We start from the raw sequence: 12,399 nt of genomic DNA, 5'->3' as shown, positions 1-12,399 counted from the left end.
GTCACCAATCCTGTTTGTAATATACATGGATCGGATTTCGAGGCGTAGTCATGGGGGAGGGGGTCTGCAGTTCGGTGGACTAAGGATTGCACCACTGCTTTTTGCAGATGATGTGGTTCTAATGGCTTCATCGGTCTGCGACCTTCAGCACTCACTGCATCGGTTCGCAACTGAGTGTGAAGCGGCTGGGATGAGGATCAGCACCTCCAAATCTGAGGCCATGGTTCTCAGCAGGAAACCGATGGACTGTCCACTCCAAGTAGGGAATGAGTCCTTACCCCAAGTGAAGGAGTTCAAGTATCTCGGGGTCTTGTTCTCGAGTGAGGAAACAATGGAGCGTGAGATGGGCCGGAGAATCGGAGCAGCGGGAGCGGTACTGCAGTCGCTTTACCGCACCGTTGTGACGAAAAGGGAGCTGAGCCAGAAGGCAAAGCTCTCTGTCTACCGGGCCATTTTCGTTCCTACCCTCACCTATGGCCATGAAGGTGGATACAAGCGGCCGAGATGGGTTTTCTCCGCCGGGTGGCTGGTGTCTCCCTTAGGGATAAGGTGAGAAGTTCGGTCATCAGGGAGGGACTCGGAGTTGAGCCGCTCCTCCTTCGCGTCGAAAGGAGCCAGTTGAGGGGGTTCGGGCACCTAGTTAGGATGCCACCTGGGCGCCTCCCTAGGGAGGTGTTCCAGGCATGTCCAGCTGGGAAGAGACCAAGGGGTAGACCTAGGACCAGGTGGAGGGATTATATCTCTTGGCTGGCCTGGGAGCGCCTTGGGATCCCCCAGTCAGAGCTGGTTGATGTCGCCAGGGAAAAGAAAGTTTGGGGCTCTCTGCTGGAACTGCTACCCCCGTGACCCGACCACGGATAAGCGGGAGAAGATGGATGGATGGATGTACCCAACCTTTACCTGTACCTGTACCCAACCTTTACCTTTACCTGTACCTGTACCCAACCTGTATCTGTACCTGGACCCAACCTGTATCTGTACCTGGACCCAACCTTTACCTGTACCCAACCTGTATCTGTACCTTGACCCAACCTTTACCTGTACCCAACCTTTACCTTTACCCAACCTTTACCTTTATCTTTACCCAACCTGTACCTGTACCTGTACCCAACCTTTACCTGTACCCAACCTTTACCCAACCTGCACCTGTACCCAACCTTTACCTGTACCTGTACCCAACCTTTACCTGTACCCAACCTTCACCTGTACCTGTACCCAACCTTTACCTGTACCCAACCTGTATCTGTACCTGGACCCAACCTTTGATGTCGCCAGGGAAAAGAAAGTTTGGGGCTCTCTGCTGGAACTGCTACCCCCGTGACCCGACCACGGATAAGCGGGAGAAGATGGATGGATGGATGTACCCAACCTTTACCTGTACCTGTACCCAACCTTTACCTTTACCTGTACCTGTACCCAACCTGTATCTGTACCTGGACCCAACCTGTATCTGTACCTGTACCCAACCTTTACCTGTACCCAACCTGTATCTGTGCCTGGACCCAACCTTTACCTGTAACCAACCTTTACCTGTACCCAACCTGTATCTGTACCTGTACCCAACCTTTACCTTTACCTGTACCTCACCCAACCTTGACCCTAACCTAAACTTGACCTGTACCCAACCTTTACCTGTACCCAACCTTTACTTTGACCTGTACCTGTACCCAACCTGTACCTGTACCCAACATGTACCTGTACCCAATCTTCACCTGTACCTGTACCCAACCTTGACCTGTACCCAACCTTTACCTGTACCCAACCTTTACCTGTAACTGTACCCAACCTTGACCTGTACCCAATCTTTACCTGTACCTTTACCTGTACCCAACCTTTACCTGTACCTGTACCAAACAGCAAAACACATGTAGATGACTATAATGGTAATAGGGTTAGCATCAGGTCCCGAGGTTAGCATCATGTTTTCACCTGTTTCTGGTCTACATGAGCATCATGTTCTCACCTGTGTCTGGTCTACAGGAGCATCATGTTCTCACCTGTTTCTGGTCTACAGGAGCATCATGTTCTCATCTGTGTCTGGTCTACAGGAGCATCATGTTCTCACCTGTGTCTGGTCTACAGGAGCATCATGTTCTCACCTGTGTCTGGTCTACAGGTGGCCCATGTTCTCACCTGTGTCTAGTCTACAGGTGAACCATGATGTAGGTTCTCACCTGTGTCTGGTCTACAGGTGGCCCATGTTCTCACCTGTGTCTAGTTTACAGGTGAACCATGATGTATGTTCTCACCTGTGTTTCTGGTCTTCAGGTGTTGGAGGCGAAGGTGAAAGCTGACGAGGCGAAGGTGAGCGCGCAGGACGTTCTGATGAAGACCAACAGAACCAAACAGAAAGTCCAGCAGAGTAACGAGGAGCTGAGAGGACTCATCAGACAGATCAGAGACTTCCTCACACGTACGTCTCACTTCCTGTTCCTCACGACTGAACTTTGGTTCTGTTCGAATTGTCTGTTTATCTCCGGGGTTTGACAGAACATTAGTGAGCAGGAACGTGATGAGACTGTTTGTGGTTCTAGAGGACTCAGCAGACCTGCAGAGCATCGAGCTGGTGGCCAACGAGGTTCTGGCGATGCAGATGCCCACAACGCCGGCTCAGCTGCAGAACCTGACCGAGGAGATCCGTCAGAAGGTGGGAGAACTGGGAACCGTGGAGAACATCCTGGAGCAGAGCACCGCCGACATCCAGAGAGCCGAGGACCTGCTGGAGAGGGCCCGCACCGCCAGGTGGGACTACTGTTATTATTATTATTGTTGTTATTATTATTACATTACATTTAGCTGACGCTTTTATCCAAAGCGACTTACAATAAGTGCGTTCGACCAACAAAATACAACCTTGAAGAAAACAGAATCATAAAGTACATCAGGCTTCATAGAGCAAAAACATTTCAAGTGCTACTCAACTGGCTTTAGATAAGCCAGTCCTTTATTAGTATATAAGTGCTTTGTTAGTAATTCTATCGCTCTAAGTGGAGTCGAAAGAAATGAGTTTTCAGTCTGGAAGGTGTGTAAGCTATCTGCTTTCCTGATGTCAATGGGGAGCTCATTCCACCATTTTGGAGCCAGAATAGCAAACCCACGTGTTTCTGCTGATGGGAACTTGGGTCCCCCTCGCAGCGAGGGTGCAGCGAGCTGTTTGGCTGATGCAGAGCGGAGTGCACGTGCTGGGGTGTACGGTTTAACCATGTCCTGGATGTAGGAAGGGCCAGATCCATTCACAGCATGGTACGCAAGTACCAGTGTCTTGAAGTGGATTCTAGCAGTTGCCGGAAGCCAGTGGAGGGAGTGGAGGAGCGGCGTGGTGTGGGAACATTTAGGAAGGTTGAAGACCAGACGAGCCGCTGCATTCTGGATGAGCTGCAGAGGTCGGATGGCACATACAGGTAGACCAGCCAGGAGGGAGTCGCAGTAGTCTAGGCGTGAGATGACGAGAGCCTGGACCAGCACCTGTGTGGCTTTCTGGGTCAGCTGGGGACGTATCCTCCTGATGTTGTAAAGCGTGTATCTGTAGCAGCGGGTTGTAGCAGCGATGTTTGCAGTGAAGGACAGGTTGTTATAGGATCACACCCAGATTCCTTGCAGTCTGAGTCGGGGAAACAACAGAGGTGCCAATGTTGATTGTTAGGTCAAGAGTGGGACAATCTTTTCCCGGGAGGAAGAGCAGCTCAGTCTTGTCAAGGTTGAGCTTGAGGTGATGAGCAGACATCCACTGAGAGATGTCAGCTAGACAAGCAGAGATGCGTGCGACGACCTGGGTCTCTGAGCGGGGAAAGGACAGAATTAATTGGGTGTCGTCAGCGTAGCAGTGGTATGAAAAACCATGCGGGCTAATGACTGATCCGAGCGAGTTTGTGTACAAGGAGAAGAAGAGGGGACCAAGAACAGAGCCCTGAGGGACCCCTGCAGTTAATTGACAAGGGTCGGACTCGGACCCTCTCCAAGTAACCCTATAGGTGCGGTCTTTGAGGTATGAGGTGAGGAGGGAAAGTGCAGAGCCTGAAACTCCAAGTTCTTGGAGAGTGCGAAGGAGGATCTGATGATTCACCGTGTCGAATGCAGCAGACAGGTCCAACAGGATGATGACAGAGGAGAGGGAGGCTGCTTTAGCAGTGTGCAGTTCCTCAGTGACAGCAAGGAGAGCAGTTTCTGTGGAGTGACCTGCCTTGAAACCAGACTGGTGCGGATCCAGAAGGTTGTTCTGATTGAGATAACAGGAGGGTTGTTTAAAGACAGCGCGTTCAAGTGATTTAGACAGGAACGGGAGGAGAGAGACAGGCCTGTAGTTTATAACATCAGACGGGTTGAGAGTGGGTTTCTTTAGGAGAGGGTTTACTCTTGCCTCCTTGAGACTGTTTGGAAAGTGACCAGAAGTTAGAGAAGTGTTGATGAAATGGGTGAGAAACGGTAGAATATCAGGAGCGATAGTCTGAAGGAGGTTTGAAGGGATGGGGTCCAGAGGACAGGTGGTAGGGCGGGCAGAGGTAATGAGGGTAAGAACCTCACTTGGAGAGAGAGGGGAAAAGGAGGTTAGTGTGTTGGTGGAAGGAGGGTCTGGTGACCCAGCGGTGAGTAGAGGTGAGTCAGAAAAAGAAGAGCGAATATCATCAACCATTTTTTAAAAGTGGTTAACAAAGTCGCTTGACAGAAGTGAGGAGGGGGAAGGGGCTTTGGGGGGGTCCAGAAGGGGGAAGGGGCTTTGGGGGGGTCCAAGAGGGAGGAGGGGGAAGGGGCTTTGGGGGGGGTCCAAGAGGGAGGAGGGGGAAGGGGCTTTGGGGGGTCCAAGAGGGTGGAGGGTGAAGGGGCTTTGGGGGGGTCCAAGAGGGTGGAGGGTGAAGGGGCTTTGGGGGGGTCCAAGAGGGTGGAGGGGGAAGGGGCTTTGGGGGGCTCCAGAAGGGAGGAGGGGGAAGGGCTTTGGGGGGGTCCAAGAGGGTGGAGGGGGAATGGGCTTTGGGGGGCTCCAGAAGGGAGGAGAGGGAAGGGGCTTTGGGGGGGTCCAAGAGGGAGGAGGGGGAAGGGGCTTTGGGGGGCTCCAGAACGGAGGAGGGGGAAGGGGCTTTGGGGGGCTCCAAGAGGGAGGAGGGGGAAGGGGCTTTGGGGGGCTCCAGAAGGGAGGAAGGGGAAGGGGCTTTGGGGGGGGTCCAAGAGGGTGGAGAAGATGGAAAATAGTTTTTTGGGATTGGAATAGGAAGATTGGATCTTATCTTGAAAGAAAGTGCTTTTTGCCTGAGAGATGGAAGCAGAGAAAGAGGAGAGGAGAGCCTGATAAGTTAGGAGGTCGTCATGGTGTTTGGATTTCCACCGTTTCCGCTCTGCTGCCCTAAGGACGGTTCTATTAGTACTTAGTGCGTCATTTAGCCAGGGAGCAGGAGGGGACTGACGAGCCTGCCGAGATGTGAGAGGACAGAGAGAGTCTAGAGAGGATGAGAGAGTAGAGAGGAGAGTTTCTGCAGCAGAGTTTGGAGGTAGTAGTTGGAACGAGTCCGAGGAAGGGAGGGCTGAGAGCACCGATGAGGCAAAGGTAGAGGGGGAGAGGGAACGAAGGTTACGGCGGACAGGTGCAGGATGAGAAGAGATTAGTTTGTTATGTTTGGAAAGGGGTAGAGAGAATGAAATGAAGAAGTGATCGGATGTGTGGAGCGGGTTTACAGAGAGGTTAGAAGTAGTGCAGTTCCTTGAGAATATGAGTTCAAGGACATTGCCAGCTTTATGAGTCGGTGGGGACGGAGACAGTGAGAAAGCAAAGGCGGTTAACAGAGATGTTAGTTCGTCTATCTTCCCCATCTGGAGGTTGAAGTCTCCGAGAAGTACAGCGGGAAGACCAGTTTCAGGGATGTGTGAGAGGAGATGATCTAATTCCTCCAAGAAGTCCCCCAAGGCGCCTGGTGGACGGTAGAGAACAACAATGGTTAATTGTATAGGATGGGTTACTGTGAAGGCATGGAATTCAAAGGTGGAAGGAGTGAAGTTAGTTAGCTTGAAGAGGGAACAGCTCCATTTGGGAGAGAGCAGGAGACCAGTGCCACCTCCTCTGCCAGTGGGTCTGGGTGTATGGGAGAAGGAATATGCTGTGGAGAGAGCTGCTGGGGTGGATGTGTTGGATGGAGTAATCCAGGTCTCAGTGAGAGCAAGGAAATCCAGAGACTGCAGGGAGGCGTAGCCAGAGATGAAGTCAGCCTTAGGAACAGCTGACTGGCAGTTCCACAGGCCACCTGAAACTAGATGTTGGATCTCAGTGGAGCATGTGGGATAGACGAGAGCAGGCCGGTTATAGCGATTAGGAGATACACGGGGCCAGTGATAATTGCGAGAAGACACATGAACAGGAATGGAGAAAATACACATGATTATAGCATGAGGGGCAAAAAAAAAAAAAAAAAACTAAATAAAATAGAACACCAGCGATACTTAGCTCAATCAAAGTAGGATTTGCCTCCTCTTTGCCTCCCTCGTGACTCCCGCAGGACTCTAATGTCTTTGTCAGTCTTTGACTCCCGCAGGACTCTAATGTCTTTGTCAGTCTTTGACTCCAGCAGGACTCTAATGTCTTTGCCAGTCTTAGCCTGTCTGACGCTGAATCTGACGCTCCAGGAAAGTGCTACCTAAAATGGACACCTGATTGCTGAGTTCTCACAGCTGTGGGGCCACGTCCCTTTAATTAGTTAACTCTCTGCAGCTGGTGGCCCTCAAAAGGAAATCTAGACTGGCTCCCTCCTGAGTTGCTATTGTATCTTTTCAGTGGCCCAATGGTTTTAGAATTACATTAAACCCTAAGTTATAAAGTTATGAGTTTAACCCTTAATACAGTTACACCTACTCAATAAAGCTCTTAGTATTCTACAAATGTTTAAATCAAAGTTAATCCTAGCAGTCAGTTAGTTCAGTTTTAAGGTTTCAGTCAAATGACTTGTCCCAAGTTTCTGCCTGACAGATACTGTAGCGGTTTTGAGATTTAAAATCACAATTTCAGAGTACACACACTGAAACAGAGAAGTCTATTATTATTGTTAATATTATTGTTATTACTTCTATTATTATTGTTATTATTATTATTATTATTATTATTATTATTATTGATGATTGGTACTTCCTGTCTGCAGCGAGGAAGCAGCTGATGTTAAAGGTTCTGCAGAGAAGGTTCAGAGAGTTCTGACTGAAGCTCAGCGAGCTCAGAGCGCCGCCAGCAGAGCCATCACACAGGCCGACGCCCACATCAGGAGCACCAATCAGCTGCTGTCCTCCGTACGTACACGCACATCCCATGTGTACTTCACTGACATCACGTTGACATGTGTACTTCACTGACATCACGTTGACATGTGTACTTCACTGACATCATGTTGAAAGGTGAATTTGTTCCAGTGACATTAGTTAAAATGTGTGTGCTGCATTCAGGTGGAGTCGGAGACGGCAGATGCGGAGCTGAAGCTCACTAACGCCACCCAGAGGCTGCAGAGGCTGGAGCAGGATGTGACGTTATTGAAACACACAGCTGTAAATACCACTGCCAAGTCAGAACGGACCAATCAGGATGCAGCGAGCATCAGAAAGATTGCAGAGGGTGTTAAGAAGGTGCGATCACTGTCCTACCGTTAATACAACAACATTTAATATAGTTTATAGCTTCTGCTGAGCTGACACTGTGTGTGTGTGTGTGTCAGGACCTGGACTCGGAGCTGAAGCAGAGGTACGCTACAGTGGAGCAGCTGATTGGTCAGAAAGCAGGGGGCGTGGCTGACGCTAAGAAGAGGGCAGAGTCTCTACAGCAGGAAGCCAAGATGCTGCTGCTGAAGGCCGGAGACAAACTGCAGCTGCTCAAAGGTGACATCATCACTGTGACATCATCACTGTGATGCAATATTTAGATGAAATATAAATATAATAAAATATGTGCAGTATTTGCAAGTTTTGTATGAGAACCGCCTTTCTGACGTAGATCAGGAGCAGTTAGACCCGCCTGTCTGACGTAGATCAGGAGCAGTTAGACTGATTTCTCTACATGTCTCGTCCCCTCAGATCTGGAAAAGTCGTACGAAGACAACCAGCGCTCTCTGGACCTGAAAGCAGAGCAGCTGGTGAAGCTGGAGGCCTCTGTCAGGCAGCTGCTGCAGGACATCAGCCAAAAGACCTCTATATACTCCACCTGCCTGTTCTAGAGACCTCCATCTACTCCACCTGTCTGATCGGGAGACCTCCATCTACTCCACCTGTCTGTTCTGGAGACCTCCATCTACTCCACCTGTTCTAGAGACCTCCATCTACTCCACCTGTTCTAGAGACCTCCGTCTATTCCACCTGTTCTAGTGACCTCCATCTACTCCACCTGTTCTAGAGACCTCCATCTACTCCACCTGTTCTAGTGACCTCCATCTACTCCACCTGTTCTAGAGACCTCTGTCTATTCCACCTGTTCTAGAGACCTCCATCTACTCCACCTGCCTGTTCTAGAGACCTCCATCTACTCCACCTGCCTGTTCTAGAGACCTATATCTACTCCACCTGCCTATTCTAGAGACCTCCATCTACTCCACCTGCCTGTTCTAGAGACCTCCATCTACTCCACCTGTCTGTTCTAGAGACCTCCATCCACTCCACCTGCCTGTTCTAGAGACCTATATCTACTCCACCTGCCTATTCTAGAGACCTCCATCTACTCCACCTGCCTGTTCTAGAGACCTATATCTACTCCACCTGCCTATTCTAGAGACCTCCATCTACTCCACCTGCCTGTTCTAGAGACCTCCATCTACTCCACCTGTCTGTTCTAGATACCTCCATATACTCCACCTGTCTGTTCTAGAGACCTCCATCTACTCCACCTGTCTGTTCAAGAGACCTCCATCTACTCCACCTGCCTGTTCTAGAGACCTCCATCTACTCCACCTGCCTGTTCTAGAGACCTCCATCTACTCCACCTGTCTGTTCTAGATACCTCCATATACTCCACCTGTCTGTTCTAGAGACCTCCATCTACTCCACCTGTCTGTTATAGAGACCTCCATCTACATCACCTGCCTGTTCTAGAGACCTCCATCTACTCCACCTGCCTGTTCTAGAGACCTCCATCTACTCCACCTGTCTGTTCTAGAGACCTCCATCTACTCCACCTGTCTGTTCTAGAGACCTCCATCTACTCCACCTGCCTGTTCTAGAGACCTCCATCTACTCCACCTGTCTGTTCTAGAGACCTCCATCTACTCCACCTGTCTGTTCTAGAGACCTCCATCTACTCCACCTGTCATTAGGTCATTAAAGGACACATATTTTGATTTTGCACCGTTGCATTGTGGGTGTTTACAATGACGGACCAGGAGGACAGATCTGCATCTCTAGTTTTCAGACTCAATATAGTCCAGTTGTATTCTTCTTTTTATATTCCCTGTTTTCCCATTTCTATGAAACCAAAACTTTGAACCAAATGAATTTTAATAAAGTTTTCAGTAAAATCACATGCGTCTTCTTTAAAAGGTACCTATAGGTTCTAGTTCCTCTGCTCATATTAGTTCTATAGGTTCTAGTTCCTCTGCTCATATTAGTTCTATAGGTTCTAGTTCCTCTGCTCATATTAGTTCTATAGGTTCTAGTTCCTCTGCTCATATTAGTTCTTTAGGTTCTTGTTCCTCTGCTCATATTAGTTCTTTAGGTTCTTGTTCCTCTGCTCATATTAGTTATTTAGGTTCTAGTTCCTCTGCTCATATTAGTTATTTAGGTTCTAGTTCCTCTGCTCATATTAGTTCTTTAGGTTCTAGTTCCTCTGCTCATATTAGTTCTTTAGGTTCTAGTTCCTCTGCTCATATTAGTTCTATAGGTTCTAATATAGGTTCTAGTGTATTGTTTACATGTAGGGAATGGAACCTGCTAATATACACTGAACAAAAATATAAACGCAACACTTTTGTTTTTGCTCCCATTTTTCATGAGATGAACTCAAAGATCTAAAACATTTTCTATATACACAAAATAACCATTTCTCTCAAATATTGTTCACAAATCTGAAAAAGTCTGTGATAGTGAGCACTTCTCCTTTGCCGAGATAATCCATCCCACCTCACAGGTGTGGCATATCAAGATGCTGATTAGACAGCATGATTATTGCACAGGTGTGCCTTAGGCTGGCCACAATAAAAGGCCACTCTGAAACGTGCAGTTTTGCTTTATTGGGGGGGTCTGGGGGGGTCCGAAAACCAGGCAGTATCTGGTGTGAGGGGTAGGGTTAGGGTAATGTTGTGAATCGAGTGGCCTGTATTCGTCGTCCATAACATACGCCTGCCCATATCATTTCATTTCAAACCTTTATTTATACAGATAAATCCCATTGAGATCATTGATCTCTTTTTCAAGGGAGACCTGCTCAAGTAGTTCCACATGAAACATAAAAACATAAATAGAACAACAAAAGGACATCATACAGCATCATTTACATAATGATCCACATAAACAGGTACCTATAGCTTCCGATTGAGTCGCATCCAACCGAGCTTTAAAAACATTTAGTGGCACCAGATTGCTCAGTTTCCATTTAATTTGCAGACTGTTCCAAGACAGAGGAGCTGCGCATCTAAAAGCTGTCTTCCCTAAGACAGTCCTAGCAGTTGGCACATTTAATAAAACCACAGCATGCGATCTCAGGCAGTAGCCACTTATAATTCTCCGTGAGATCAGGGAGCAGATATAAGATGGAAGTTTCCCTAACATGGCTTTGTAAATGAAAATGTACCAGTGACTAAGCCTCCGTACAGTTAGTGAAAGCAAACCAGCCCTTGCATACAGGGTACAGTGATGGGTTAATGCTTTACAGTTTGTCACACATCTCAGTGCGCTGTGATACGCAGCATCTAACTTGACCAGGCAATTGGCAGCAGGTGCATTCATATACATCAGATCACCAGAGTCCAGCACAGGTCAAAAGGTCACAGAGCCTTTTCCTGGCTTCAAGCGAGAAACAGGACTTGTTCCTGTAGAAGAAACCTAGCCTAACCCTCAGCTTTTTAAGCAGGTTATTGACATGAAGTTTAAAAGTGAGACAATCATCAAGCCAGATACCTAGGTATTTGTAACTGGTAACCACTTCAAGTTTTATTCCTTGCGTAGTTACAATATCTAAAACATGCTCTGGTGTCTTTTTAGCTTTAGAAAAGAGCATTACTTTGGTTTTATCAACATTTAAAAGAAGCTTTAGTTCAGAGAGCTGAGCCTGAATAATGTTAAAAACAGCCTGTAATTTAACACCAGCCTCCTTAATGGAGGGACCTGCACAGTACATCACGGTATCATCCGCATACAAATGTAAAGTAGCTTCATTTACAATTTCACCTAAACTGTTGATGTAGATGGAGAATAAAAGTGGACCTAAAACAGAGCCTTGAGGAACACCATTAGCAATGTTCAACCACTCAGAAGACAGCCCATCAAAGTGAACACATTGGGACCTTTCAGAGAGGTAGTTCACAAACCACCCACTGCATGGCTGGACATACCTATACTGAGTAGCCTCTGCTTTAAAATGTGATGATCGACGGTGTCAAACGCTTTGGACAGGTCAATAAATAGAGCTGCACAACTCTGCTTATTATCTAAAATACTCGCCACATCATTCACCACTTTCATTGTGGCAGTGATGGTGCTGTGTTGCTTTCTGAAGCCTGACTGATGTTTAGACAGGATATCATTTATACATAAAAACTCCTTTACCTGTTCACTCACTAGGCGTTCATGAACCTTAGCCAGAACTGACAACTTAGAGATTGGATTATAGTTGTTTAATAAGGTGGCCTCCCCTCCTTTTAGCAAAGGCAGGACATACGCTGACTTCCATACTGTTGGGATTGTGTTTGAGCTGAGGGAGAGGTTAAAAAGAGTAGTGAGAGGTGGAGCAATACAATCTGCAGCTATCTTTAAAAAGAAAGGTTCTACGTTGTCCGGACCGACCGGTTCCTTAGGATCTAACTTGGTTAAAGCTTCACGAACAACATCAACAGTAAAAGGGTTAAAACTAAAAGGGTTTTCCAACACACGTTTTTCAGAGTCACATACTGTAGTGTTCACAGAAGCAGAGTTAGTGACAGAATCAAATAGAGAACCACAGGACACAACATGCTCATTAAAGCAATTTAGCATAGTAGCCCTGTCCGATATAGAGCCAGATGCTGTGGTAATGCACGGAGGTAGCTCATTACGGATATCGCCGGTGGATAACAATTTAATGGCTTTCCAACATTTTCCAGGATTATTCAGATTCTTTGTGGTTACTGACAGATAATACTTAGATTTAGCACTTTTGATATGTGAAGTGAAGCTATTCCTTAGCTGCCTAAAACGCAGCCATTCTACCTACCTCTGAGCCTGATGTCCTAGCCTTTGCCCAGGCCTTGTTTCTCTCATGAA

General features: G+C 47.7%; 1 protein-coding gene across 1 annotated transcript in view; it reads left to right on the top strand.

The window, feature by feature from the left end:
- The window catches only part of LOC117557458 (laminin subunit beta-1-like), a gene marked incomplete at its 5' end in the record, with an annotated part of 38,243 nt that extends 28,781 nt beyond the window's left edge, over window positions 1–9,462 (top strand). Inside the window, 6 exon segments of the mRNA XM_034233293.1 lie at window positions 2,269–2,413; window positions 2,535–2,742; window positions 7,116–7,257; window positions 7,411–7,587; window positions 7,677–7,836; window positions 8,032–9,462. Of these exon segments, the coding sequence (XP_034089184.1) occupies window positions 2,269–2,413; window positions 2,535–2,742; window positions 7,116–7,257; window positions 7,411–7,587; window positions 7,677–7,836; window positions 8,032–8,171 (972 nt within the window).
- Between the last annotated feature and the right edge of the window lie 2,937 nt (window positions 9,463–12,399).

The sequence above is a fragment of the Gymnodraco acuticeps genome, unplaced genomic scaffold, assembly GCF_902827175.1.
Source record: "Gymnodraco acuticeps unplaced genomic scaffold, fGymAcu1.1, whole genome shotgun sequence".
Classification (NCBI taxonomy): Eukaryota; Metazoa; Chordata; class Actinopteri; order Perciformes; family Bathydraconidae; genus Gymnodraco; species Gymnodraco acuticeps.
Note: the sequence above shows the minus strand (reverse complement) of the source record. Positions and strands in the feature narration are given on the sequence as shown.